At 40.4% G+C, this 26,753-nt stretch overlaps 1 protein-coding gene across 1 annotated transcript in view; it reads right to left on the bottom strand.

The window, feature by feature from the left end:
• The window catches only part of MYH15 (myosin heavy chain 15), a 132,316-nt gene that overhangs the window by 46,364 nt on the left and 59,199 nt on the right, over positions 1-26,753 (bottom strand). Inside the window, exons 20-28 of the mRNA XM_070242846.1 lie at positions 26,117-26,240; positions 24,427-24,563; positions 19,562-19,817; positions 16,239-16,481; positions 14,996-15,172; positions 13,140-13,285; positions 9,959-10,049; positions 7,536-7,925; positions 656-782 (exon numbers count right to left, since the gene is read on the bottom strand). Coding sequence (XP_070098947.1) covers positions 656-782; positions 7,536-7,925; positions 9,959-10,049; positions 13,140-13,285; positions 14,996-15,172; positions 16,239-16,481; positions 19,562-19,817; positions 24,427-24,563; positions 26,117-26,240 — 1,691 coding nt within the window. The remainder of the gene's footprint in view (positions 1-655; positions 783-7,535; positions 7,926-9,958; positions 10,050-13,139; positions 13,286-14,995; positions 15,173-16,238; positions 16,482-19,561; positions 19,818-24,426; positions 24,564-26,116; positions 26,241-26,753) is intronic.

The raw sequence follows: 26,753 nt of genomic DNA, 5'->3' as shown, positions 1-26,753 counted from the left end.
TGCCCAAAATGTCGCTTTCTCAACAGAGCCTATCCCGACGTCCCCCAGATACCCATTTGATTACCCTTCATCTTCAAGTCTTTGCAGAATTAACAGGGTAATCCAGACAGAAGAAATAGCTAGGGCAAGACTCTAGGGTGGGAGTGTGCTTAGCGTGTTCAAAACACAGCAAAGAGGTCCATGTGGCCAAGGCAGATGAGAGACAGGAAAGTAGCAGAAGTAGTCAGAATAATGACCATGTGGCCTTTGTAGGCCATTGTATAGACTATGGCTTTTACTGAGTTTAAAAAAGAGGCGCGGGTTCATTACTGAAAATTAGGAAAAATGCCTATTTCAATGACTTTATTAAAAGGCATGTCTTGTAGGCTGTGTGGACAGCCCCTACCATCTTTTGATCCTGAGAGTTGCTTAGCCAATTGCATATTGGTTTTCCCCTTCATGGACGAGAGCTAGGCAGAGCCTCCCAAAATGGCACAGAGGTAACTCTTCCCAGACAAGAGTGTGTCTATCAACAAGGGTCTCTCAGATGCCTCACTCTTCCCTAGAATCTTTCCATGCCCACTCAGGCTCAGTGACTGAGTCACCATCTCGGTCATCCTTCCACCGGTCTGCCAGATGGAGGCTCACGAGCGGGTGAAGCAGCAGGTTTACTTACCATTCTCACACCGTAGCTTTGTCTTCTGTGCTGTCAGGTCATTTGCCAACTGAGTCACTTCATCTAGCTTTGCATTTGCTTCATTCAAGCGCTCTTCATACAGACTGGAGAGCTTCTCAGCATTATTCTACGAGTTGAGAAAGAAGGGGTAGACAGGGCTCATAGAATCTATGCTGAGTCAGCAGCATATAGAGGGAGGGGAGGGGTGGTTCCTGGGACCCTTGTGCTCTCTTCTGCTCTGAAGACCGCAGTCAGCAAACCATCTCTTCTAATTTAAGCAAACACAGTAAACTCAGGGTCTGGGCCTCAAGACCCAAACTTCCCAGACTATAGTTGTCAAGAGAGAAACCCAACTCTGGGTATTGGGACAGTCTCTAGAATTCTCTGTTCTTCTGAAGAAGGAAATATATCAAACACTGATGAAACACAAAATCACTTCCTGACATTATATTACATATTTAACCATCTTTCTCTTCCACTAGAATATAAGTTTCATAAGAGGAGAGACTCTGTTTAATTGCAGATATACCCTCAGTGCCTAGAATAGTGCCTACCACATACTAGTTGCTCAATAAACAAGGGGGGTAGGTGCAGAGGGAGGAGAGCTAAAGGAGTGAAGGAGTGGAATAAGAAGAAAGGAAATCCAAAGGGATAATCATCAGGATAGGAGAAACTAGGTGGATCACCTGAACCATAATTGCTTGATAACAGAAATTTGAACTGTCAAAGCAACCACAGCCCCCTGATCACTAAGGCTGCAGGCTGAAATTAACCCTGTTGGGTTACTACTTCATCCCAAACTCCAACTTCTCAGAAGTAGTTTTTCATGCTTAAAGAAAAGGATGTGCCGTTCGGCCTTTGGTTTAGGTAACAGGTCTACTCATCAGATTTTTGCCACATTCTGGAATGTGCTAGTGACTTTGAAACCCAATATTCTCAGAACCAACAGCTGACAAATGTAAGATTGTGGTATACTCTATACCGAGCTTTAATTTGCATTCTTCTTATTAATATGGTCAGAAGTGGTAAAATGACATTGGTGGTTCTATAGATTCATGGTCCTGTGGATTTTACAGAGCTGTTTTCATGTTTTGCTCTTTACATGTATTACATGTCAATCCATACAACAGCCCATGAGACTCTTGTCTCTACAACGAAAGAACGCTATGGAAATGGAAGAATAAGAAGACAATGAAGGGATTACGCCAAAGGCATTGGAGAAAATGGTGAAATCTGGCAGAAAACCTGATAGTCTCAATGTCAACCTAATTATTGTGATATAGCAATGACCAAGGACCGGGAACATTTAAAAGGTGATGCCAGGTTTGGCCTTCTGGGAAACTTCTGAATCAGCAAAAACATTGGAGCTCTTCAGCTGGAGTCTACAATGTGTTGAAGACTGTTCTCTTTCAGCCTGCGCTAGTGACTATTCTAAACTCCCATGAAAGACTCCTTGATTACATCTTATTATGTCCCCAAGGCCAAATGCAGTGCTTGACACAAAACAGGCACTCAAATGTCTAAGAGACTCAAATTACTGCAGACTTTAGTGAGAGGTTGGCCAACATACCCACTAAAGTTTACTTGGAGGTCACAGTCAAACTTGCCTTATAAACCTCAACCCCTGAAATTCTTTTTTTAACTTGGTCAGGATATTGTCTGCTGATTAGCAAATAAAACAAGTACATGCCCATTTGGAGGCTAATGAGGAAAGTCATAAAGTTCTAGCTCATAGATGTTCCATGACATGCCCAGGCTTGCTGGTGGCTGTGAAACCGTGCCTGGCAGAGATTCAATGACCAGTTTCTCGTACAATGCCATCAGTATTACGCAGGTTAGAGCAGTGATATTAAGAGCCAGTTAGATTCAATTGTCCACTCCCCCCACTAGCTTCTAGAAGAAAATGATAGTAGTGATAAATGTAACAGTTTTTAGATGGTCTGAAATTTCTAATTATATTTTGAATATCAAATATGTCCACTTCCACTTCTAAAAGTAATTTGACAAAGTTGGCACACCCATTGTTTTCCTCACAATATCCCTCAAGAGTTCAGATTGACCTGTTTTATAAATGAGAAAACAGAGTCAGAGAGGGTAAACACCTTGCCCAAATTCACACAGCTAGTAAGTGTTGGAATTAGGGTTTGAACCAATAACTGCCTGTGCAGAAGCAAAAAAAAGGTCAAATACTAGATTCCTACACATGTGTTATGAAGTAGTAATACCAAAGGAAAAGATAAGGATTAATTGACTTATGTCCTAATTGGCTCCAACTGTGATGAATCCTGGGTCCCAGAGGAAACTGGATAAAAATGATGACTATGTGAACCATCTTTATGTTAGGTTGTCTCCAATACAAAATGACCCCTTCACTGGGCCACGAGGAACACATCCAGGCATGAGGAATGGTGCTTGTGTTTACGGCCCTGACTATGCTATGCTCTGCCCCTGTTTGCTGAGGGTGAAAGAACACAGCTCTATAAGATGATGGTCAATGGTGTGGGGAAATGGCAAGAGACGCCTGTGTGGTAGAGCCCAGCCAGCCTGCGTATATCTGCAGAGTAGGCAGCCACCTGGGCAGAAGGAAAAGGCACATGCCCTTAGGCACAGCTTTAAATGTTGGGTGTCCAGGAGCACTGCTAACCACTGGAATAGTGATTTCAATTTACAAAGTATTTTCATAAGCAGGATCTGCAAAAGACAATGAGATTATTTATCTAAAGGTGGCCTGTAGAGGGATAAAGCCTTCAAAGGGGTTGGACCTTCAAAAGAACTTCAGATTTGGGGCTGGCCAAAGTTCGGATCCTGGGCATGGACCTCTCATCAAGCCATGCTGAGGCCGCATCCCACATAGAGGAACCAGAATGACCTACAACTAGGATATACAACTCTGTACTGGGGCTTTGGGGAGAAAAAAAAAAGGAGGATGATTGGCAACAGATGTCAGCTCAGGGCCAATCTTCCTCACCAAAAAAAAGCATACTTAAAAAAACTTCAGGGCCAGCTGGTGGCACAGTAGTTAAGTTCACATATTCGGCTTTGGCAGCCCAGGGTTCGCCAGTTTGGATCCTGGGTGTGCACCTATGCACCACTTGTCAAGCCATGCTGTGGTAGGCATCCCACATATAAAGTCGAGGAAGGTGGCCACAGATGTTAGCTCAGGGCCAGTCTTCCTCAGCAAAAAGAGGAGGATTGGTGGCAGATGTTAGTTCAGGGTTAATCTTCCTCAAAAAAAGAAAAAAAACTTCAAATTTAAGCATAAGGACAGATGCTAAATTTTGATAGTAGGAAAGAAAAGGTTAATAGAATAATTCATGTTCATCTTAAAGCTGGTTCTTAAAATGATGCATAAAAATGCTGCCTCCCAGAGATGCTGTAACCAATGGGAATTCAAAATAATCAAGATAATTGTGAGATTGCCTATAACTTCTAAATTGCCCTGGGCTTCTCCGTCAGCATAACATGCTCTTGAAAATGCTTCAGTTTCTACCATACCACTGAGTATTGGCATTTCTGACGTTAAAATTCAGGAAAAGATGAAGTAAACATTTCAAGAAAAAGTTCAGCATAATATATAGGCCTTTGAGAGCGAGCAGAATCAATTTATCCCGCCAAGAAATGTTTAAGGAAGCGGCAGAACGTGGTCACCCACAGATATACATGCAGGATTTGGAGCTGATGCTCATCTCTGCCATACAATTGTGTGACCTTTGACAAGTCACTGAATCTGTGAGCCACAGAATTCCCAAAAGCACATGTAAAAGTTAGTGCTAGTAAGGGAGTGCACAGATTATCGAAAGCACACAGTAATCATGAGTAAAATAAGACCTAGTTTCTGCCTTAGAGATACTTTGTATTTAAGCAAAGTAAAAGACTAGATAAGGCGGCAGTACAAAGGGACCCCAAAGGTCCTATAAGAGTTCAGATACAAATACAATTTCAACATGGGAAGCTGGGCGTGAGCATTCTAGGAGAGGGTTTAGTGTGGAAATTGTGCATTGGTGGAAAAATGGATTGTTGGTGGAAGGCAAGCATTCTAGCTTAGCTGAAGCAGAAGGTCCATGAAACATACTAACGGATCTAAAATCGACAGGGTCAGTTAAGTCAGATCAAAGGCTGTAGGGTACCTTGAAAGGCAGAAGTCTGGAACTCACCTTGAAGCAGGGACATGGTTCACTAAGCCATGTCTAGAAATATTAACATGGATACTATCTAGGGTAAACTGACAAAAAGAAAAACTAGAAGCAAAAAAGATAATTTAGGAAACCACTGCAATAGTCTAGCTAAAGGTAATGAAAGTCCTACATCTGATTGGGGATGGAATGGGAAGCTGAAAGCCATGCGGAACTGACGTGCTGCAAGAATTGATTGGAAGACAAAGAATAAGAGAGGAAACAAGTAATCAATTACAGGCCTAGAGCCTGGGTGATGGGAAGAGCAGGGTGCCAGCGACGGAAACGTCCAGAGGAAGTGCCAGCCTCAGGGGAAGGTGGCAAGTTTGGTTATAGACACACTGATTTGGGGAAAGGAAGACATTACCAGTCTTTGAAAGAACAATTTAAGGGAACACTTTTAAGAAAAGCAGGGAAATAAAAGATGTCACAGAGGTTAAAGGAGGGAGGAGGTAGTGAGGTATACATCTACTGTGGGAGCTTCTCCAAAGATGGCCCCTTGATGAGCCACACCCAGTATTCACACCCTTGTGTAGACCGCTGGCCCTGTGCCTTGTAACTACTGTAGTCACGCAGAATCACTCCACTGGCTCACAAGAATCTTTGCACCTTTTGTTTTGGCCTCTTAGAAGACTTGCTCTTAGTGCTCTGCATTGTCCTGTAGCAAGTCCAACTCCCCTCTGACTGCCACTTTGTGAGGAAGTCCAAGCTAGCCATGTGGAGCAGTCACATGGGGAGAGAGATTTCCAACCAGCCCCCAGCTGTTATAACTATCCCAGCCCAGGAGCCAGAGATGTGAGTGAATAAACCTTCAGATGACTCCAGCCTCAGCCGCTATCTGAGCTAAGCCTGTCAACCCCCAGAACCAAGAGATAGTAAGAAGCTGTTTTAAGCTACAGGTTTCGGGAAGCAGAAGATAAATAGGACACTACTCTTTGGTCAAGGAGACAGATTAAGGCAGGTATGACAGACTTTGCTTTCCTCTGAAAATCCCATTGCTAGTATCTGAGGAAAATCTTTTTTATTTTGGTTTGGTTTGCTTTTTTTGGAATGGCTGAACAATGGCTATACGGAAAAGTATTTTATTCTTTGGGATAAGAAGAAAAGAAATGGATGAGTAAAAAGAAAAATATAACTTATATGGTGAAGAGAGAAGTTATACTGAATGGTCTTGATCTTATTAGTAGGTCTTATCATTTATTGACAAGAAGGATTCAGAAAGACAAGGTTAAAATCTGAGGGAGGATTTTGTATAAAATAAACAGAAAGTGAATTATAAGATTAAAGAACTTCTGAACAGCAATGAAATTCCAGAGGAAGTTGGAAAGTATGAAATTCATACCTAATTAGTATGGATTTATGGTGAACCTATCAACAGTTTTATGAGTTCTTACTACAATGTGCAGAAACAGAAGAATTCCTAAGGATAAATGAGAGGCACAGTGGAGTATGGAGAGAGTAAGGACTTCTAGGTCCTCACTTGGGCTGAGGAAGGCAAAGGAAGCCTACAGGGCATGGAGAGAGGACGTGCCCATTGCTGAGTGAAAGACAGACTCCATAAGAAATGCAGAAGGGGGGCTGGCCCCGTGGCCGAGTGGTTAAGTTCGCGCGCTCTGCTGCAGGCGGCCCAGTGTTTCGTTGGTTCGAATCCTGGGCGCGGACATGGCACTGCTCATCAAACCACGCTGAGGCAGCGTCCCACATACCACAACTAGAAGGACCCACAACGAAGAATATACAACTATGTACCGGGGGGCTTTGGGGAGAAAAAGGAAAAAAATAAAATCTTAAAAAAAGAAATGCAGAAGGTATAAGAGAGAGAGGAGAAAGAGAGGACCCAAGACCTCACTAGATTTATCGTCTAAGATCATTGGAAGTGGGATAGTGGGGACAATGAAGAGAGGGTGGGGACAGCAGGGTGATTGTGCTTCTTTCTACTCAATGTGGTCTTTAAAGAGAATTAATGCAGAACATTTTAAAAGCCACTCAAAATCTCTGAAGAAATTCGACATTTTTCTGGCCACGGTCCATGAAGAGGAAGCTTTATTGTTGGTTTACCTCTTTCCCAGGTGACTACAAATTCTGCTCACAAGGAGAATTTGGCTCTAGCTATGTGCTCTGCTTGACCTAAAGCAAGGTGGCCATCACCTGCGATCTGATCTAGGCTTTGAGATGAGAGGGTGCAGTATACACACTAACAGGCTCCATGGAGAAAGAACACGGGGTGAAACTTCCTTTTAGTGCTGGTTGGTGAAAGCGATGCCAGAGGACGTGAGGGGAAAAAAGCTGTCTTCTCTCAGCAGAGATGTTTGTCTCCTCCATTTGGTCAGACAGCCTCTAGAAATATCTGGGCCATCCCTGAGGAGTGCTCCCAACGCAAAGCCATTCTTCGAAAGAGACACGTCCCTCACACCTCTAGTGCCTTCACTTTTCCAGCCTGCTTACTTCTGCCATCACCAGAAAGACCCACAAGGTACACAGGCTGGAATTCCAAAAAAATAGAAGCCACTGTCAGGCTACATTCAGGTGATGGTTGGGAGACCTCAACTGTGATCACTGAGGTTAGGCCAGATCTAGTCAATCTGAAGAATTATAGCCTCCAGTAGCAAACACCTTGAGTCACCAATCTGGTTTCTTTTTCTTTTCCTTCCCCTCCCCTACCTACTTCCATGTTCGGAAGTCCACAAGGAAGGTTTGGGAATGGTTACCTTAGCTCTGGTCATCTGCTCAACATGGGTCAGGAGGTCATCCACTTCTAGCTGCAAATCACTCTTATCTTTTTCCAATGTTTGCCTGACCTGTTGTAGACTCTCTACTTGGTTCTCAAGCCCAGCCAGGTTGTCTGCATGTCTCTTCTTCAAAGAGGCAGAAATTGTCTCAAAGTGCAATGTGGCCTCCTCCATGTCTTGGCGAAGCTTCTGGAATTTTATTTCCTGTTTCTTAGTTATCTCGAGCTGAGCCAAACTGGCCCCTCCTGCCTCCTCCAGCCTCTCATTCAACTCTTCCAGTTCTTGGGTGAGGTCGGCTCTCTCCCTCTCCACCTTGGCTCGAGTGGTCCTTTCAGCTTCTAGTTCCTCTTTCAAATCCTGTATCTGAGCCTACGGCAATAAATAATTTTGACTTTTAGTAAACGCTTGGAGTATATTTTATATTCAAGAGCCTTACTGTGTTGTTTTTTTTCTAATTTCTCAAAGCTAAAAAAAGTAACATAACACTTTTGGTTCCCATTTTATCATTAAAAAGGATAGAACACACAGAAATTAAGAGATTTGCTCCGAATCGGTACCAAGACCAAAATTAAAATTTGCACTTCCTCCAAATCTCCCAGCCTTTGGTGGTGAGCAACTTCATTAAACTATGTACACGGAGGAGAAACCCTAGTAAGGAGGACCTTCCAAAGGAATAGTAAACTTCTTTCATATAACAAGAAAAAAATTTAAAGAGAGTTTATAAAAAATGATGATGAATTTTACATACAAAACCTAACTCATGTGGAAGTAGTTTACCTGACAATCTCAACTATTGGGAACTGGGGCAAAAATCTGATCAACAGAATGAATATGTCTGAGTTCAAGCAACTTACTCCTAAGAAACAGCATCAATTTAATTGCATACACAATTCTGACAAATTTGGTTATTTGATTTCTTGGTCTGCAGGCAATTTCAAGTAGCAGGAGACCTGAAGTAACAAATTGCAATAGGTGGAGGAATAGAGACTACTAAAGTGAATAATAATCTGATACTATCGGAGGCAGAATTCTTAAAGAAAAGTAGCGATAAGAACTCTGAGGCCAAAACTCTTTTAGTGTAGGAGCAAATAGCTCTACAATCTTGATAGCATCATGGTAGTACACTGTACGTTACACTACACATTGTAGTACAGCACACTGAAGCCATTGCTGTTCATTAACATCACCTAAACAATCAGGTATAGGTTAGGGTAGAGGGAAAAAAGGATAGATTCTGTTTTAGAGTGTGTTTTCCTTTCCACTATGTAGGAGTACCATGGCTTAGAGGATGCTCATTTCTAGATCATATCACATAAGTAGGCTATCAGATCTGTGGATGAGTTGTGACAGAAGTGCTAAAAAAAATTTATGATTTCCACATCCAAGTAAACACGATCCACTTCCAACTAGTCATCTTGGGATCCAACACCTTTATCACAAACAACACTGTCATTGAACCCAACATTTCTGAAACATTTCTTCAGAAATAATCTTTAGAGCAATTTTTTTTAAATCATCAAGGTGAGGAAATTTGTCTTTTGGATAAATTGAAATTTTGGATTTTTTTTTTATTTTGGATAAAGTCAACTGTCTTTTGAAGACAAGCCTGGTGAATATGAGAGATAATCACTTGGAGATTAATATTGTGTCCAAAAGCATGTCCAGATAGTGGCAAGACTGGTTTTCCTATCTGGCTCACAATGTCTCGGAAGATAATGTTCAGAAAGGGGTTCTGAAATTATTTTGTGTAACGGTTACACTACTGAGCTAAATGTTTAGCTCCAAAGGAAAAACATCCATTTGTATGTATTTGTGAGGACTTATACGTATACATATTTATTTATATTACTTTGTAACATGGTCATATAGTCTAAAACAGTCACATGATCTAAAGCTTATAAATAAGTACCCATTACCAAATAATGTCTTGAGGCTACAAGTAGCTACAAAACAGATTTTCCGCATAATTGCCTTCTAAGCACAGAGACTAATCATCATAAAAATTAAATTGCTAACACTGAATGCTTACCGTGGGTCAGGCGCTGTGCTTAGTGCTTAAATGTACTGTTGCATTTAATAGTATTAGCTCAAAGGATTAAAGAGTGAAAAAATACACACCCAGGATTTTAGCACAATGCCTGGTTAGCACGGCAAACATTCAACAAATCAGCTATTTGTTTTCATCATTCTCATGATAAGGACATTTAAACTTAAAAAGTTATTTTCCCCAGAGTCACAAATCTGTAGAATGCCACAGTTTACCTTCTTAACCACTGCTCTTTGTGTTTCTGTCTGTAGTTGGCTAAGGGTATGGATACCTTGGTGGAGCATCTGTCATGGAAGCACGAGTTGCCATCGATGCATCTCAATACAGGTACTTACAGTACTAGATAAATGATTACCTGAAGCTCTTTAGCCATCTTCTGAAGCTGAGCCACCAGGCCTTTTTCCTTCTCCACCTTTGATTTCATCTGACTCATTTCTAATTCTTTTCTGTTTGGAAAAAGGTATCAAATGGAACTGTTTCAAGTAATAACATTTTATTTAAATATTTTTAGAATTATAGTATTAACATGAGTTCATTCTCATTGTAAAAATTCAACAATTACATCTATATCTGACCTCTTCTTGGCCATTACACCCAATCTTTGTTTCTCCCCTAGAGGCAACCACCATTACCAGTTTGGTGTGAATCCATCTAGACATTTTTCTAAGTCTTGACATATGTTTGTGCTTATATATCTGTAGAAATAGTTTCATTCTTTACTGTGGAGGGTATAGTATTGTGTACATTTGTATATATAGTTCTATAACATTTTTAACCCAGTAATACATTGGAGATTTTTCCATGTCGGCCCACAGATAGATTACTTCATTTAAAAATTAACTGACAACCTATTCCATGATTTAGACTTCCTGTAGTTTATTCATCCATTTCCTGATAAATAAACACTTAGGTTTTCCCCAGTCTTTTACTTTTACAAATAACACTGTTCATCTACATGCCCCCTTGTGTACAAGTGAGTGTTTCTCTAGAATGCATACTGAGCAGGGGATTGCTGGGTGAGGTATAGGTATGTGCTTAAAAATGTATAACCCTGCCCTTTGACATCCAACAGCAGTGTGAGATTATTAGTTCTCTACATTTATTCTTTTTCTTTTTTTCTGCTTTTTCTCCCAAATACCCCCAGTACGTAGTTGTATATCTTTTTTATTTAGTTGTGGCGTGTGGGTCGCTGCCTCAACGTGGCCTGATGTGTGGTGCCATGTCTGCACCCAGGATCCGAACCGGCGAAACCCTGGGCCACCGAAGCAGAACATACGAACTTAACCACTTGGCCATGGGGCTAGCTCCATCTACATTTATTCTTAATATTAGCATACTTCTAAATTTTTCCTAGTCTCAGATAATACATTTGTATGTCATTGTTTTATTTTGAACATCGTTATTTATTAGTGATGACAGTATCTTGTCAACTATGGGGATTTAAAAATGGCCAATAAACCAAAGGAACTGCCTGCTTGTGTCCTTTGCCTATTTTTCTACTAGTTTACTCATCCAATTTAATATTCTTGATATTTATTTTTTGAAATCTGCTGTAATATTTCTCCCAATTTATAATTTGTTGCAATTTCATTTATGTTGGTTTTTGCCATATAAATGTTTAAAGTTTTGATGTAGTCAAATCCTTGGCTTTTTGTGACTTATTCAAGAACATTTAAGCTGTCGGTATCCTAAGACGTATCACCTATATTGTATTCTAATGTTTTTTGTTATTGTTATTTTTATTGCAGTAAAAACATTTAACATGAGATCTACCTTCTTAACAAATATTGACGGGCACAATACAGTTTTGTTAACTATAGGCACAATGTAGTACAACAGATCTCTGGAACTTGGTCATCTTGTGTAACTGAATCTTTATGCCCATTGAATAGCAACTCCCCATTTTCCCCTCCCTCAAGCCCCTGGCAACCACCATTCTATGAGTTTGGCTATTTTAGATTCCTCGCATAAATGGAATCATGCGGTACTGTCCTTCTGTGGCTGCCTCATTTCACTTAGCATTACACCCTCTAGGTTCCTCTATGTTGTCACATATGGCAGAATTTCTTTCTTTTTAAAGGCTGAATAATATTCCATTATATGTATATACCACATTTTCTTTATCCATTCATCCGCTGATGGGCGTTTAGGTTGTTTCCATATCTTGGCTAATATGAATAATGCTGTATCCTCTAATTTTTTTTAATAGCTACGTTTTTAAATTTAATTCTTTAATGCAACTGGATTTTATGTGTGTGAATAGTGGGGTAGAAATTTAACTTTTACCTCATAATCTCAGCACCATTTAAATATTCTATTTTGTCATCAGTAATTTGAAATTCCACCTTTATCATGTATTGTTTCCACGTAACATAGGTTCATTTAGAAAAATGTTTTACAATAAAGTTATAACATCCTGTAAACAAGGATTTCTAAAATGCCAGAGCTCGTCAACCTTAGCCTACAAGGACATGGAGTATCATTTTCACTTTGCTGAGCTGAAACAGTCTTCGAAATTGAATGCCAGGGAACTCGATCTTCATTTTACCTTTCGCTGTTCCATTACATTCATAAGGTTACTTATTTCATCTTTTCTAAACATCTCTCAAGTTCAGTAATGTGTTAGTGGAATATTAAGCAAGCCTCACCACGAGCATGTATAGTGGCAACTCATGGACACAAACAGCAAAACCAGAAGCTCATAGCTGCCCACTTGACTGTCTTCTCTTTTTCACTACGGGCCCCAATGATTGGTATGCTCCCAGCTTTAACCTGGCCTTGTCTCATGCTTGGACCTCACAGTCTCCCCCTCTTATTTGATCCACCCCAAATAACTTGAAAATCTCTGATGGTTAGAAGGAAGTCTAGCTAAACAGAGGAAGACAAAGAGGACACAGTGAGAAAATCCATTTCCATGAGTGGTGAAACTAAACTGAGGGGACCATCTTACCCTGCGGTCCTTGGGGTATAAAGAATCCATGTGAACTGAAAGTTCCATTGATTTTGATCACTGTTATGTTTTTCTTTAGATTTTAAGGTTTAATATTTATATAGTAAATTATTTGACCAAAGAAAAAGCTATATGAATGTTAACGAGGTTATATCTGGCAAACAAGTATATTTTTTTTTGAGTGATCAGAGGGTATATCAGACTTCATATTAGGGTAAATTTTTAATATTTTTAAAAATTTTTTATGCCATTTGTCTCATCATGAGTAAAAGAAGTGAGCCATTATTATTTTTTGACTTGTAGCCTCAAATTCTAAAAATTCACCTCTCATGTGCCTTACATCTTTCATTCGCAACTGCTAGTCAGATGCCTTCTCAGTTGCATTCTTCTAGATTATGTATTTACTCTCTTTTTACAACTATATAATAAAGTACAGCCAAAAAAAAATCCATTTCTGAGGCTTGTTATCCTCCCCTTCAGGTCTGGAGACGTCTGGCCCTGGAGTCACGAAGATAAATGATGTGAGAAAGCTGTTCCTTTCAATGTAAGGGCTCCCAGAATCAAACTCAACAGAAAGGTGGCTTACTTCCTCAGCTTTTCTGCTAGCTGCAGCTGGCTGCTCTCCAGGAACTCCGCACTCTCCTGGGTCAGCTTGAAATCACCCTCCAGTTTGCGCTTTTCCCTTTCACAGTTCATTCTTGCTTTTCTCTCCTGCTCAAAGGCACCCTCAAGCTGACAAAAGGAGATATCATTTAGCCAAATAAATAGGTAAAGTTTATAATCCACTGCATGTGTTCATTAACTGCTTACCTTCTGGGGAAAAAAAAAAGAAAAATACAAGCACAGCTTCTGTAAATGATGCCCAGTTATGCCGATATTTTTAAATAAATAGGGTATGCATCAATAGGATAACAAAAGAATCTAGAAATCACCGTGATGGAAGAAAACTTTAGAGATTAAGAAATGCATGTTCTACCCTAGGTAAGGCACAATCATAAAAGCCAGAAAGCCCCTGTTTGATCGTTTTCCAGTGATGGCAAGCTCACTTCTTCACATGGCAGTTCATTTCATGGGTGGCTAAGTCCATTTACTCGGGAGTGCTTCTTCACAAGAAACCAAGATATTCTCTGTAAATTCTTCCCACAGGTCTAAGCTCTGCTCCCTGGAGCAACACCAAGCAAATCTGTCTCCATGTGATCATTCATGAAGATTAGGCAGCTGTCCTGAGCCTCCCAACTCAGTATTGACCTTCTAGACACATCTCACATGGCATGATCTCCATACCTCCTCCACCACCTGGGCACCCTCTTCTAGTTCATTACATTATGTCACATTCTGGGACCCTACCAAGGCTGTCAGAACATTCCAGTTTTGTCTGGATTAGAGTAGTCAACAATGTTAGCAAGGTTAGTTTAGCAGGAGGCTGGATAATAGTTACAATATGGCATTTTCTTCATTGATATGTTTACTTTTCAGCAATAGAAGCTATTTCCTGTAACCAGTAAAACATAAGAAATTCAAATTAGGGGAGGGGGGAGAATTTTTGGAAGGTGTGTATAAAAAACTGAAAGTAGATGAACTCCAGGAGAGAACAAATGCGTGCGTGCACGTGCGTGTGTATGTGTATACACAAACACAAACAAACACCAATAAATCCTCATATTGACGCTTTATGAGATACACAATCAGTGGACGTAGGCAGAGAAGTGAGACAACTAACAGGTATTAGAGGAAAATGACAGAGAGGCATGAGGAAAAGGAAGCAAATAAAAAAATAAAACCTAACCACCCTTGTCAGCAATTTTATAAAGGCTAAGCTTTGGGGGCTAATAAGAGAACGAATGCATGCACTGTGTCAGCTGCAGTGGGGAAAAGAAGAATGGTGAAGCTCCCCACTGAGACTGATCTGAAACATCTTTATTTCACAGGGTGTTCGGAGGCAGACCAGGGGCATCATCTTTAGAATCTTACAAGTATTTTCCAATAGCACAGGTAGAACACAGATTGTGACTTACACATCTTCCAACTATAAATAAACCTCGGCATGCCACTGGAAACACAACAGGGCCTTTAAACCAATCCTTCAGCCCTAGTGCCAATTAAAGTCCCAACATATCTGTGGGGCAAAATACCAGGTTCTGCAGGAGCCACGGGGAAAAGCCGTCACTTAGAGGGATAACCCTTTACAATTCATCTCAATGTTCTCCACTGCCCAGGGTTGTATGAACATTGCATTTAAAAACTGACAGAATACGTGCTGGGAACTCTCTTATACGGTAGAGCTTCATGTACGCTAAGAAAAAACGTCTCTATTTCTAAATAATGAGAGAAACGAGCCATGCTACTTTGTTTTCGTGAAACTGTCAAGATAAATTAACTGAGTAAGAATCAGAGGTTCTCATGTACTTAGGCAGCTGACTAGCTAGACAGATCACTACTTACCTCACTCAGTTGCTGTTCCACTTTCAGCTTGGCCTTGCTCAGGTTGCTGAGCTTCTCCTCCTCCGTGTGCAGGTCGTCCAGGGTCTGCTGATGGGCCTCCTGCATGACTTTGGCTGCTCTGTGAAGCTTGCTGATATCCTCGTTCAGAGACTCCACTTCCTCAGTCAAGTTCTTGACCTGCAGGAAGACGACGATCGCTTCATTAGAGTTTCCCCTGGAAGGCTGGACACAATGCTAAGGGCTGTCTTCTCACTTTCCCAGGACAAAAAGTCTCATGAGGTATCCACTGTCATGAAAAGCCAAATTTAGCCAAATTCCTGATATACTTTTTAAAACTCTAAATTCACTTTTTCTTCCACAGATATGCAAAAAAGATCCATTATCTGTCATGGTCAGGGAGTGGGGTATTCTGGTTAACCAAACATCATCAATACAGCTCATCGGATGGCCAATATTCAGAGTGTCATCTTATGGTATAACAAGAACATCACTAAAGGTAATATAGCTTTCTTTTGAGTATTCAAGGGACACGAATTTATCTTGCTATGCCTCAATGTCCTGAGAAAGTGGCAGTTAGAGAAAAGTTCTAGCTGACAAAATACGCAAAAATGGAAGCTGGCTACATCAGGCCCATGTGCTTTTTATGAAAGGGAACCAAGGGTGCAAGAGCTGCTATTTAATCATCTGCCCAAATTACAGGTCACTCTGGAGACTGGTTATTTATCAGAAGTTGGATACAGACTCTCAGCTAACCCCAATTCACACACAGATGCACAAGTTAAAAACCTCCACTTAAACAAACAAAACCTCAAAGTCCTTAACTGGAATTAAAGTGACATCTTCAAGGTCAAACTCCAAATCAGTGACAGGGCTGGGGATTCAGACACGTCTGAATCACCTTTCAGTAAACCGCATCGTTCTCTCTCTCCATCCGAAAAAGGATACTTGGAAGCCCAATGAGACCATTTTCCTCTTCCTGTTAGATTTCAGATGCAATAAGATTGGAACAAATGAAAATGTTTCGTTTGGGAGATTAAATAGGATTCCATAAATGTGAACTGGAAACTTAAATTGGGGCAACACAGTTCATCAGACCCTTCATTTTATGCCTGTTCTGACTCCCAGTGTTGTAAAGTTGCAGGCCACTGTGTTAATTAATTTAAATGGAGCAAGTCTGGTACCAAAGCCTGATTGGGAACGGAATTCAGGTATCTAGGCCTTGCTAACATTATAGAAAAAGTACCTTGTGCTCTGTAGCACGCTTCTCTTTCTCTGACTTCGCCAATATTGTTTCCAGGTCATCGATTTCTTTCTTCAACTCGGAACATTCATCTTCGAGTTGCCGCCCCCTGGCAGTCAGCTCAGAATTTATCTCCCCTTCTTCCTCCACCCGCGCAGACAGCGCCTTGACGCTGGCCTCCAGCTGGATCTTGGATTTAATCAGCGACTCGCACCGCTCTTCAACATTCGCCAGGGTCTCTTGCTCCTGCCATGATGAGGAGAAAATTGTTGCCAACAGCTGGAAGTAATTTATCAGCTAGGCGAAAATACTGCTTAACACATAGCAAAGAGATAATTGCCTGCCCTCTGCCCAGCACTTTCACCCACCTATCCTAAGCGGTGGAAATAATATTCCCAGTTCCCTGATGCTATTGTCGAGAAGTGGAGGAGTTGCTTGTGTTTGGAGGTGCTTTCAATCTTTCAGGCCATTCAGGAGATTAGATTACCTCTTCTAAAGCACTTAATAGAATCCTGGTGGCCTAAAGGAGCTAACATGGCTCCCAACATCAGAGGTGTACTGCTTAAATCACAGCTTCTGGAAGCATCTGCGTGGACAGATAGTTTGAGGTTGGTACCTACTCAGAATATGGTCTTTTAAGAAAGCAGCGTTCCCTCAGACAATAGAATATTTATAACATTATTATAAGTGCCCTGATGCATGTGTTTAATATATAGCGGTATCTTCCAATAAAGAGCTGAGCTGTAAATTTTTTATTCATAGGCTGAATTTAGAATTTATGAGGCTACTTGCAAGTCACTAACTAGATTTCACTATTATTTCCAACCAAAATCTTTTCCTCAATGATTCTACCAGCAGTAAATTCCACAAGTTATACACATGGAGCATAAAATACTCTTTCCTTTTATCCTTTCGAACGTACGACCTCCACCTCTCACTGAGTGACCCATTGTTCCTGTGGTATGGGTCAAGTCAAAAATGAAGGGGCCGATTGCCTTTTGCTACAAAAGCACCTTTTATAACTTTGAACCTCTCTAATTTGTGTCCTTTAAACCTAAAGAAAACCTCTTTGTGAGCAAGTTCTTAATTACCGTAGGTCTCGTTGCTACATAACTTCACACACATCCCCATCTTCCATCTCCAGACCTCATCCACCCTCTGCAATACGCCAGTTTGGGAAACTCATTAACTATTTATTTGCCTGGCTTAAGCTGGCTCAGCTACTTAGATCAAGAGCAGAAAAAGGCAAAAATCCAGGCTATTGGTTTCTGGCTAGGTCCTGGCAAGAGAACGTCTGCCTGCCCAATGAATGGGGCTCAGAGAGCCACATGTGGGGGAGGTACAGAAGAGTAAATCTCTATCATCACCGAGGACCCAAAGAGAAGGGCTAAATTAACAAAGAACAAACCAAAAGGTCAAAGCCGGAAAGGTCGATGCTAATAAGAGAAGCTTCCAGTGTTTGGGTAATAATGGGAACGCTTGATCTTGGTTCACCCAGGTTGACAAGCAGAACAGTTGTTGCTCTTTTCCATTCAGCACATGTGCAGGACCTGTCACCACCACCGAACGAAGAGGACAGTCCAATCGACCGTCATTGATCCCTTCGTTAAACATGACGGCAGGCTGTGGGGCCAGTTGAGCAACAGTGTAGCGGTTGACCAATGGCAGTTATTCTGTCACCTACTCACAGTGTTAATTGGAAAGAGTTCACTCAGCTCTGCTGATATTTTGAGAAAGCGAATGATTTTAAACGAAACCTTGTTTCCTTGATCCCTACTGTGTTTAGCTGTGTCCCTTAAAAATAAATGATGATAAAATATGTGAGAGCTCTGTCAACTTTTTAAATCACAGTTACAATTTGAACTCATCTCTGCCTTCCTGGGTTTGCCCTGGAACTCGCATGTTTCCCATGCTCCCCACACTGATCTTTTATCATGGATCCCAGGCTCTTACCTGCCACTCCCTGCACAAGTTGGGTCCATTTCTATCTCCCACATCGGCCCAGGTAGTGCTGGCCACTCTGTCTGTCTATAGGAAGAATAACGAAAATTGGGAGGCCAGGTCTCAACCAAAAGTGCTTCTCCCTTAAGCCAGACCAAATACGACATTACGAACTGTGATTTTTACAGTATGGCTCTTAAAGGAGGTTTGGAACAGGGCCCAGGTATTTGTATTTCTAACAAGTATCCCAGGTGAGGCTGATAGATAGTAAACTAAAGTTCTAGAATCACTGGTCTGTTAAATATGTATCAGAAATGTGGGTCAGGGTGCAAATTCTTATGTAAACTATGGCCTATTGGAACATTGATGGTTAGCACAGCCCCAAAGTAAAAGAACTAGGGTTAGTCTAAAATTCATAAATTTTCTCTTTCAATAAGTTTAAAAAGCAGGAAAGACTGTTTTATTTATAGAATTGTATTGGAACCCCATATTTTTTAACTTAGTACTGTGCTAAGTGGGATGGAGAATATAATAAAAGTGGATACAGTCTCGTCCCTGCCTTTGGGACGTTTAGGGGTACCAGTTGTCCCAGTGGCTGTGGAGGGGGACCGTGATGGGCAGTGAGTAATGGCACATGGGCATCAGATGGGAGATGGGGGCTCCAACGCCAGGCCCAAAGCTTTGGGGTCTGTAATGTCCACACTGCAGGGTCTGAAGCTTGTTCATCAGGGAAGCAACATGATATTTGTTTAAGACAATGGTTCTCAATCCTGACTGGAGATCAGAATCACCCATACAGATTCTTTGACCCACACAGGATCTGCTTAATCAAAATAGCTGAGAATGGGGTCTAGACATCTTTCTTTTGATTTTTTAATGCTTTACAAATGAATTTGATGCACAGCCAAGGTTGAGAACTGCTGTTGTAATAACTCGACTGATTAGAATGTTGATGGGGACTGGTAAAGGGGAAGTAGGGAGACCAAAACCGGGAAAACCAGCCAGGGGCAAACTGCAACAATCCTGAAGATCTACGAAAGCTTTTCTCAGAACCTAAACCTTGTCTTTTGATCCACTAATGAGTCATGGGCTGCATACAGAATTCAAATTAAAACTCAGAGTTTCCAGGCTCCTAGGATAGATTGTGGTGCTTTTATGTAGTTAAAACTCATCTAATAATTCTTCCTTTTTCAAAGACATTCTGCCAATGAAATCACTTCACTATGAAACAGGGTGTCTCCAAGTGTTTCCACTGTCTGTGTCTGATGAAACGCTATAGCATTTGAAAAGCACGTGTCTTTATTTTTTTCAAGTCAATACTGCCTGCAAAATAAGGGAATGTAATTAAAAACTCGATTTGAAGAAAAAATGGTGTGGCCACTCACAGCCTGCAGCTGAAGAAGCAGGTCATTCTTTTCCCGGCTGAGGGACACTTGCTGCGCCTTCAGGTCCGCCCTCTGACATTCCGATTTCTCCAAGGCTTTTTGCAGTTGCACGCACTCTTCCTTCAGTCCAGCCATCTCTGCTCCTGTTCCCACAGATTTAACAAGAGGCTTGATCTTGAAGAAGAGCCTCGTCCAGGGCCAGTTCTTCACAGCCATGAAAGCTCTGACGTTCCACTGGATCAAAAGAAGTGCGTCCCTAGATCAACAGAGAAAAAAGGAAAGCAAGCTAACCCAGGCTATAAGAGAGTTACTTCCCAAATTAAGATCCTTAATAAGCACATCTTTTTAGGAGGCATTATAAATTCTCGTTAGTCTTCAAAGCATTTCTACATCCTGGCTCTCATTTGATTCTGGCACAAATCCTAGGAGTGAGTCCTGGGGCTAGCAATGCTGTGGACTAGATGCCCTGAAAATGCTCCCACCATAAAAATCCTTTAAATGAGAGCTGAACCTGAAAGAGAGTAGGAAACAAAGAGGGAGCTCTGAGCGGTAAGTGAATGCCTATGCAGCCTGGCCGTCTGCCTGGAAGAAGGAATCCAATCTTGGTATTGTAGGAGCTGGTATTTTTATATCCACATGGATAAAGACAGGCTGAGACTTTCAAAGAATTTCACCCTTAGCGAAGAGGATTAAAAAATTCACCGACTGGCCCAGAGAGAAGTCAAAGAGAAGTGCATCTGATTTGGTCTGGGCTCAGAGTGAAGAAAAATATCCTACTCCAGGAATTATATTTTTTCTTTTACCATGGACCAGAACCACTGAGTGTTCAAGGTTTAAAGTATACTGCCTGATTAGTGTAGAAATATGCAAGAAATTAGCATGATAATTTTTTTATATTGGTAATAAATGCCCTTTTGACCCCTGGGGGAGGAAGATGAAAAAGTGCACTGAAGAAAACACCCTAAAATCAAGAGATTCTCACAGATAAAGCCCCTCTGGAGATGAGTTTGCAATTCAAAATTACAAAACACATATAGAAAAAAATCAACAGGGGGCTGGCCTGGTGGTATAGCAGTTAAGTTTATATGCTCTGCTTCGGCGGTCTGGGGTTCACAGATTCAGATCCTGGGCGTAGACCTACGCACTGCTTGTCAAGCCATGCTGTGGCAGGCATCCCACACATAAAATAGAGGAAGATGGGCATGGATGTTAGCTCAGGGCCAATCTTCCTCAGCAAAAAGAGGAAGATTGACAGCAGATATTAGCTCAGGGCTAATCTTCCTCAAAAAAAAAAAAAAAAAATCAACCATCAGTGGGAGTGAGCACCTACAATAAAAGTTTGATTAAACTCCCAGGAATTTCAGATAATTGAACAATCTGGTGAAGATCATAAAATAATTGTTCAAAATTTATGAGGCATAGAGGAAAGAATCAAAGAAACAAGAAAGAAATGAGCCACTAGGATACGAAGGCAAACAGATTTGAAAGAGGACAAAACAAAATGTTTAAAACTGAAAAGTATAGTCACTGAAGTCAAGTACTTGGTGGAAGAATTAAGCAACTCATTAGACACAATGAAAAAAGTTGTGAATTAAGAAAAGAATAAACCCAAAGCAAGTGGAAAGGAGGAAAAAATAAAAATAAGCAAATAATGAATTGGAAAATAAACAATAAATAAAACAAAAAAGGCGGTTTATTAAAGGAGTAACATCTGGCAAGGATGATCAAGAAAAAGGAGAGAAGGCACTATTAAACAATACCAGGACTACTAATACTATAGGAATATAATAATCTAGGATTATACTTTAGAAACATAATTGTAGATACGGTAGAGATTAAAAATCACAATTTAGCAAATTAGAAAATTTAAAAGAAATGTAAAAAATTTTTTGGAAGAAACATTGAAACTGACTAAAGAAGAAAAGAATCTCAGTAGGCCTACTATTATTAAATAAATTGAATCAAAATCATAAAATCTAGGGTGGCCCAGTGGCATAGCAGTTATTTCATGCACTCTGCTTCTGTGGCCCTGGGGATTGGTTGTTCAGATCCCAGGTGCAGACCTACACACTGCTTAGCAAGCCATGCTGTGGCAGGCATCCTACATATAAAGTAGAGGAAAATGGGCATGGATGTTAGCTCAGGGTCAGTCTTCCTCAGGGGAAAAGAAAAAAAAAAGAGGAGGATTGGCAGTGTATGTTAGCTCAGGGCTAATCTCGCTCAAAAAAAAAAATTATAAAATCTATTCCAAAAGAAACACCAGATCTAGGTGATTTTACAGGCAAATTTTTACCAAAAATTCAAGGACTAGATAATCGCAGTAAGTTGTTTCATTTTTCTGAAAGGAGGAAACATTCCTCAATTCTTTTATGAGGTTAAGGTAACCTTGATCCCAAACCAGATAACACAGCAGGGGAAAAGAAAATCACAAGCCAATCTTACTCATGAACATTGATGCAAAAATCCTCATGATAATCCTACAACCAAGTCCAACAATGTATGAAAAAGATAATATTTCATGAACAAAGTGGGTTTCACAATTTTTAAAAATCTATTAATATAATTCAACACATTTATAGATGAAGGGAGAAAAACCATGTGATTACTTCAATAGATGCAGCAAAAGGATTTAACCATTTTCCTGATTGACAAAATCATATGCAAGGAATGCCCTCCACACAACAAATCACGCCAATAAAAAAATTACAGAAAATATCATCTTAAAAGAGGACTGACAGCTTTTCCCAAAGTCAGAAATATGACAAAAGTTTTTGAGGTCTGAAATATCACAAGTTGGTGAGAATATAGAGCAAGGGACTTTCATCGACTTCTGGTGAAGAGTCAATTGGAAAGCATTTTGGCAATATCTCATAAAGCTGAAGTTGGGTATAGCCTAAAATCTAATAATTCATCCCCTGGAGTGGTGCCACTCAAAGTGTGTGCCTCCGCCAGCTACTGTCCGCACACTCTCAGAGCATGGGCCAGCATCTTGAGTAACACTGCTCTCAACAAACTCTTGCATATGTGCAGGGGAAGACATTTACAGAAGTGTCACTGTGGAACTATTTGCAATAGCAAAACATTGTAAATGACTTACATTTCCTGGAGCTGGAAAACGGATAAATAAATCGTGGTATATTCATACAATGGAATACTGCACAGCAGTTAAATTCAATAATCTAGCATTAGATTAAGCAACCCGAATAAATTTCAAAAATAGTACTGAATGTAAAGAATAAATTTTAGGATAAGACATATAGAATGTTGTTTATGTGAAGACTAAAAACATGCAAAATTATGTCACCTTTTAAGGATATCTGCATAGCTTCATATCTCCATAGGACTTAGATCAAGGGAGAAATATGTCAGTGGCTTCAACTGTGTTTGTTAGCTTATTTTTAAAAAAATGTTGTGAGCAACCACAGAAAAAGATGTTAAAGGTAGGAAAACATACCTTTATATGTTTTATATATGAAAGATAAAGGAAACATGGAAAGATAAACACAAATTCAGGATTTGGGGAGCTACGTATAGAACTAGGATCAAAGTAGAAATATACAAGGGGCCTCAAATTTATCTGTCAATTTTTTTTTAAGTTGTGAGCAATTACAGAAAAAAATGTTAAGAATTGCTATAGTTTGATCATAGCTCCATGACTGCGTATTATAATATTTTTTGTTTGAAATATTTCATAATAAGTTTTTTAAAAACGTCCTATGATATAGAAAGAATGGATAGTAAAGACCTCACATTAGAGATGAAGGAAGTGAGCTATGAAGAAATTAAGAGGGCCAGTGCCAGCAGCCTAGTGGTTAAGTTCAGCACGCTCTGCTTCAGTGACCCAGGTTCAGTTCCTGGGCACGGACCTACACCACTCGCCTATCACTGGCCATGCTGTGGTAGCAGCTCACATACAAAAGAGGAAGATTGGCAGCAGATGGTCGCTCAGGGAGAATCTTCCTCAGCAAGAAAAGAAAAAGAAAAAGAAATTAAGAGACATTCAAGTTTATGTGACTGGTCCTAGAAGCCACATCCCCTGATCCCAAATTCCCATAAACTCCCATAACACACTGGAGGGTCAGAGAAGACTCTTAGGAGATGTCTCTCTAATATCTTTGACATCACCTTGTAATGTTCTCTCTTTTTTTGGTGAAACAGGAGGAATTAGCAGATTGTCAATTAAGCAAGTTATACCAAGACCCATGGACCTCTCTCCAAAAAGTAAACTATGCTACAGAAAAAGTAAATACAGCTGCAGAAGCCCCTGTTCACAATCCCTCGGTTTGGAAATTTCTCTAGTTTGCTTTCCATGATTCTATTAAAGAGCAGACAAAACCTACACCTAAGTGTGCAAATGTGGCAAAAAAATGTCCCTAGTGAACCCACCTGAAATGAGGTAAGAGAGTTACAGTTACACGTCACCAGGAGCCAGAGTTTCTGACCCGGGGAGGTTGTAAAGTGGTGAGAATACCTCACTTTGCGCAGCATTTACAAAGCATTTCTCACAGCAAACTTGCCCACGAAGTCGGCCGTGGGATGCACGCAAACCCTTCCAGATCTGCTTCTGTTAAGAACCATGAGCCACCTCACCCTCAGAGATCCAGACTTCTCAGACTCTAAAGGATCCTTCCGAAGGGAAGGCTGGAGGCAATGCAAAAAATATCTGAATTATGCTCATATTTGGCTGGATAGGGCAATAAAAGCCCTTTGTGCTCTTCTTGGTGTTTCATGATTTTAAAAAACTTAAGTCCCAGCCTAAGCAGAGGCAGTAGCTCTTTACCGGACTTGTTATGACAATGAGATGGGTCACGTTGATGGAGGCCACCAGTGCTCAGCAGTGGGGGTGCAGGGAAGTAACATCGTACCTCTCTTCCAGAATTCTCTGCAATTTGATTCGCATCAGTTTGCCCCGTACTCTGGCTTGGAACAATGTGAAGACTTTAGATAGTCTTTCATCTTTCATTGCTTCTAGTTGGTCCAGAGAGCCAGCTTTTAAAAACACCTAAAAAAAATGTCAGATTTTAGTTCTCAGAATGGGTATTCTGTAAATGTCTGTTGAATGACCCTATGACCAACTGATGTATTCACTGATAGTTTTATTTCTTTTTAAGTTTTACTTAATATGTAAAATGTACATGCTAGAAAGCTTGGTTTTATAAATCTAAAGTTTGCAAAATATTTTATTGAATCCTGTGGCTACATTGGTTCCTTAAGAACTTAGACTATTCTCCCCCTTATCTATGAATAATGTCTAGGTTGCCTAGGGAACTCGGTTTAAGTTTTAAGATAGGTCCAGGCAGGCAGTGCTCCAAAGTGCCAGACAGGGGTCCACAAACTTTTTCTATACGGGACCAGGTAGTAAATATTTTTAGGTTTTGTGGGTTACGTACAGTCTTGGTAGAATGTTCTTCTTTTTTTTTCACCTTTTTTAAACAAACCCTTAAAAATATAAAACCAGTTTTAGCTAGTGGGCCATATAAAAAATAGACCATAAAGATGGCCCTTAGGCCATAGTTTGCTGACGGTTGCTCTAGAGAAAGGCACTTTTATCCGAGGCGTTAAAGAATTCACATAAATATTTTTTCAAGATTCATTAGTAATGGCCAAGGCGAGGTGAGTGAGGTGTCTCAGGCACAAATTTCTCACTTTCAGGGTTAAGTCAGCACTGCATAAGTCTAAGAGTGAGCACCTCCTTACATTTTGTGCCTTAGGAGGCTCACTCCCATCATGCAAGTCCTGGCCTACATAAGTAGTACGCAGTAAAAATAACTAAACACAAGGAAGTAAGGCATCAGTAGTAAAAACCAGCAGGAGCAACCAACAGCAGAAACAGACTCTCAGGTACTCAAAATGAGAGAGTCAAGTAACAACTTATAATCACGGCCTATGGAGTTCTGTTTCTGGGAGCTCTTCACCTTAGGCCCTCCAGTCCTCCTGCCGATAATTGGGTTCTTGTATGGAAGTCATTGGGAACAACTGATGTTGACTGTCAGATAAAACCAAACGAATTAGTGAGAAGTTTCCCAAAGTATGTGGATCATACAAAGATCATCGAAGAGGAAGCAGAATTGAGCAAATCACATTTAAGGAAGATAGCTTTGCATTAAGTTTTTGGATAGTAGGGTAGACCTTAAAGTTTTTAATTACTCAGATAGCCTTCTAGAATTAATTCTCTAAAGATTACTTGCGGATGACTGAGGTCACGTTCAGGCAGGCAGCTGACTCCAGCAAGTTAATTCCCTTTTTTCTGCCTCTGATATGGATACACATTTTCTAGCACACTAAGGTTGATTTATTATTTTATATCTTGGCACAAACTTGCTTTGGTGAATAATTATAAAAATGTAAAGGTAGTCAAGACTGAGGCTTAAGAGGCATTGAATTTTCTCTCTCAAATAGCACTGAAGTTTCCACTTTCAACTGAGCTCTATTTGCATTATTTGTGGTCACAAGAGCCATAGAATGCCTTATAATTGCACTTCCACAGGTATTTTAAGATAAACACTCTTTCCTCCCACTCCTCTCCAAATGCATTCTTTGCAGTTTTCTAGTTACCTTTGTGATTCCAAAGCAGTACTGGGTATGGTCTATCTGCAAGGAGCTAAGAAATTCTTCAGTTGCTTTTCTGTTGCTCACAAACTTGCTTTTTGGAAAAGCCTTTGGGTTTAGAATGCAGTACCTAATTTAAAATAGGTAAAGAATAAATTCTGTGGTCAGAGAGGCATATGATTCAAATAAATAATAGGAATCTGGACAAGTAAGGTGAAAAGAGACACAGATTTTCACCTCTCCTACCGATATGTTGAATTGTTAGAAAACTCTTGGCAATACTAATGAGGATACAAGCAACAACCCCTCACATTGGTGTAAAAGTTTGTACTTTTCATAGTGCTTTAGAGACAACCTCGCTTGATTCTCTCTGCTCAATTAGGAAGGGAGGGAGAGACTGGGAGTGGAAAGAGAGGAAAAGAGGAGGGCTCAAGTATGAAAAGCAGAGACACTGAATGACTTTCCCAATATTCCTTTACCCTAATAGTGAGTTGGTGGAGAACTAGAAATAAGATTCTTAATTCTAAGACAGGTACTCTTTCTACTCTACCATATTTTGCTCAAATTTGCTTGATGACCTGTACCTTATGATTTGAGAATTCGGGAAATAGAAAGCACAGATGCCTCTCCTGCCTCTTGCCAC

This window comes from Equus caballus, chromosome 19, assembly GCF_041296265.1.
Source record: "Equus caballus isolate H_3958 breed thoroughbred chromosome 19, TB-T2T, whole genome shotgun sequence".
NCBI lineage: Eukaryota > Metazoa > Chordata > Mammalia > Perissodactyla > Equidae > Equus > Equus caballus.
Note: the sequence above shows the minus strand (reverse complement) of the source record. Positions and strands in the feature narration are given on the sequence as shown.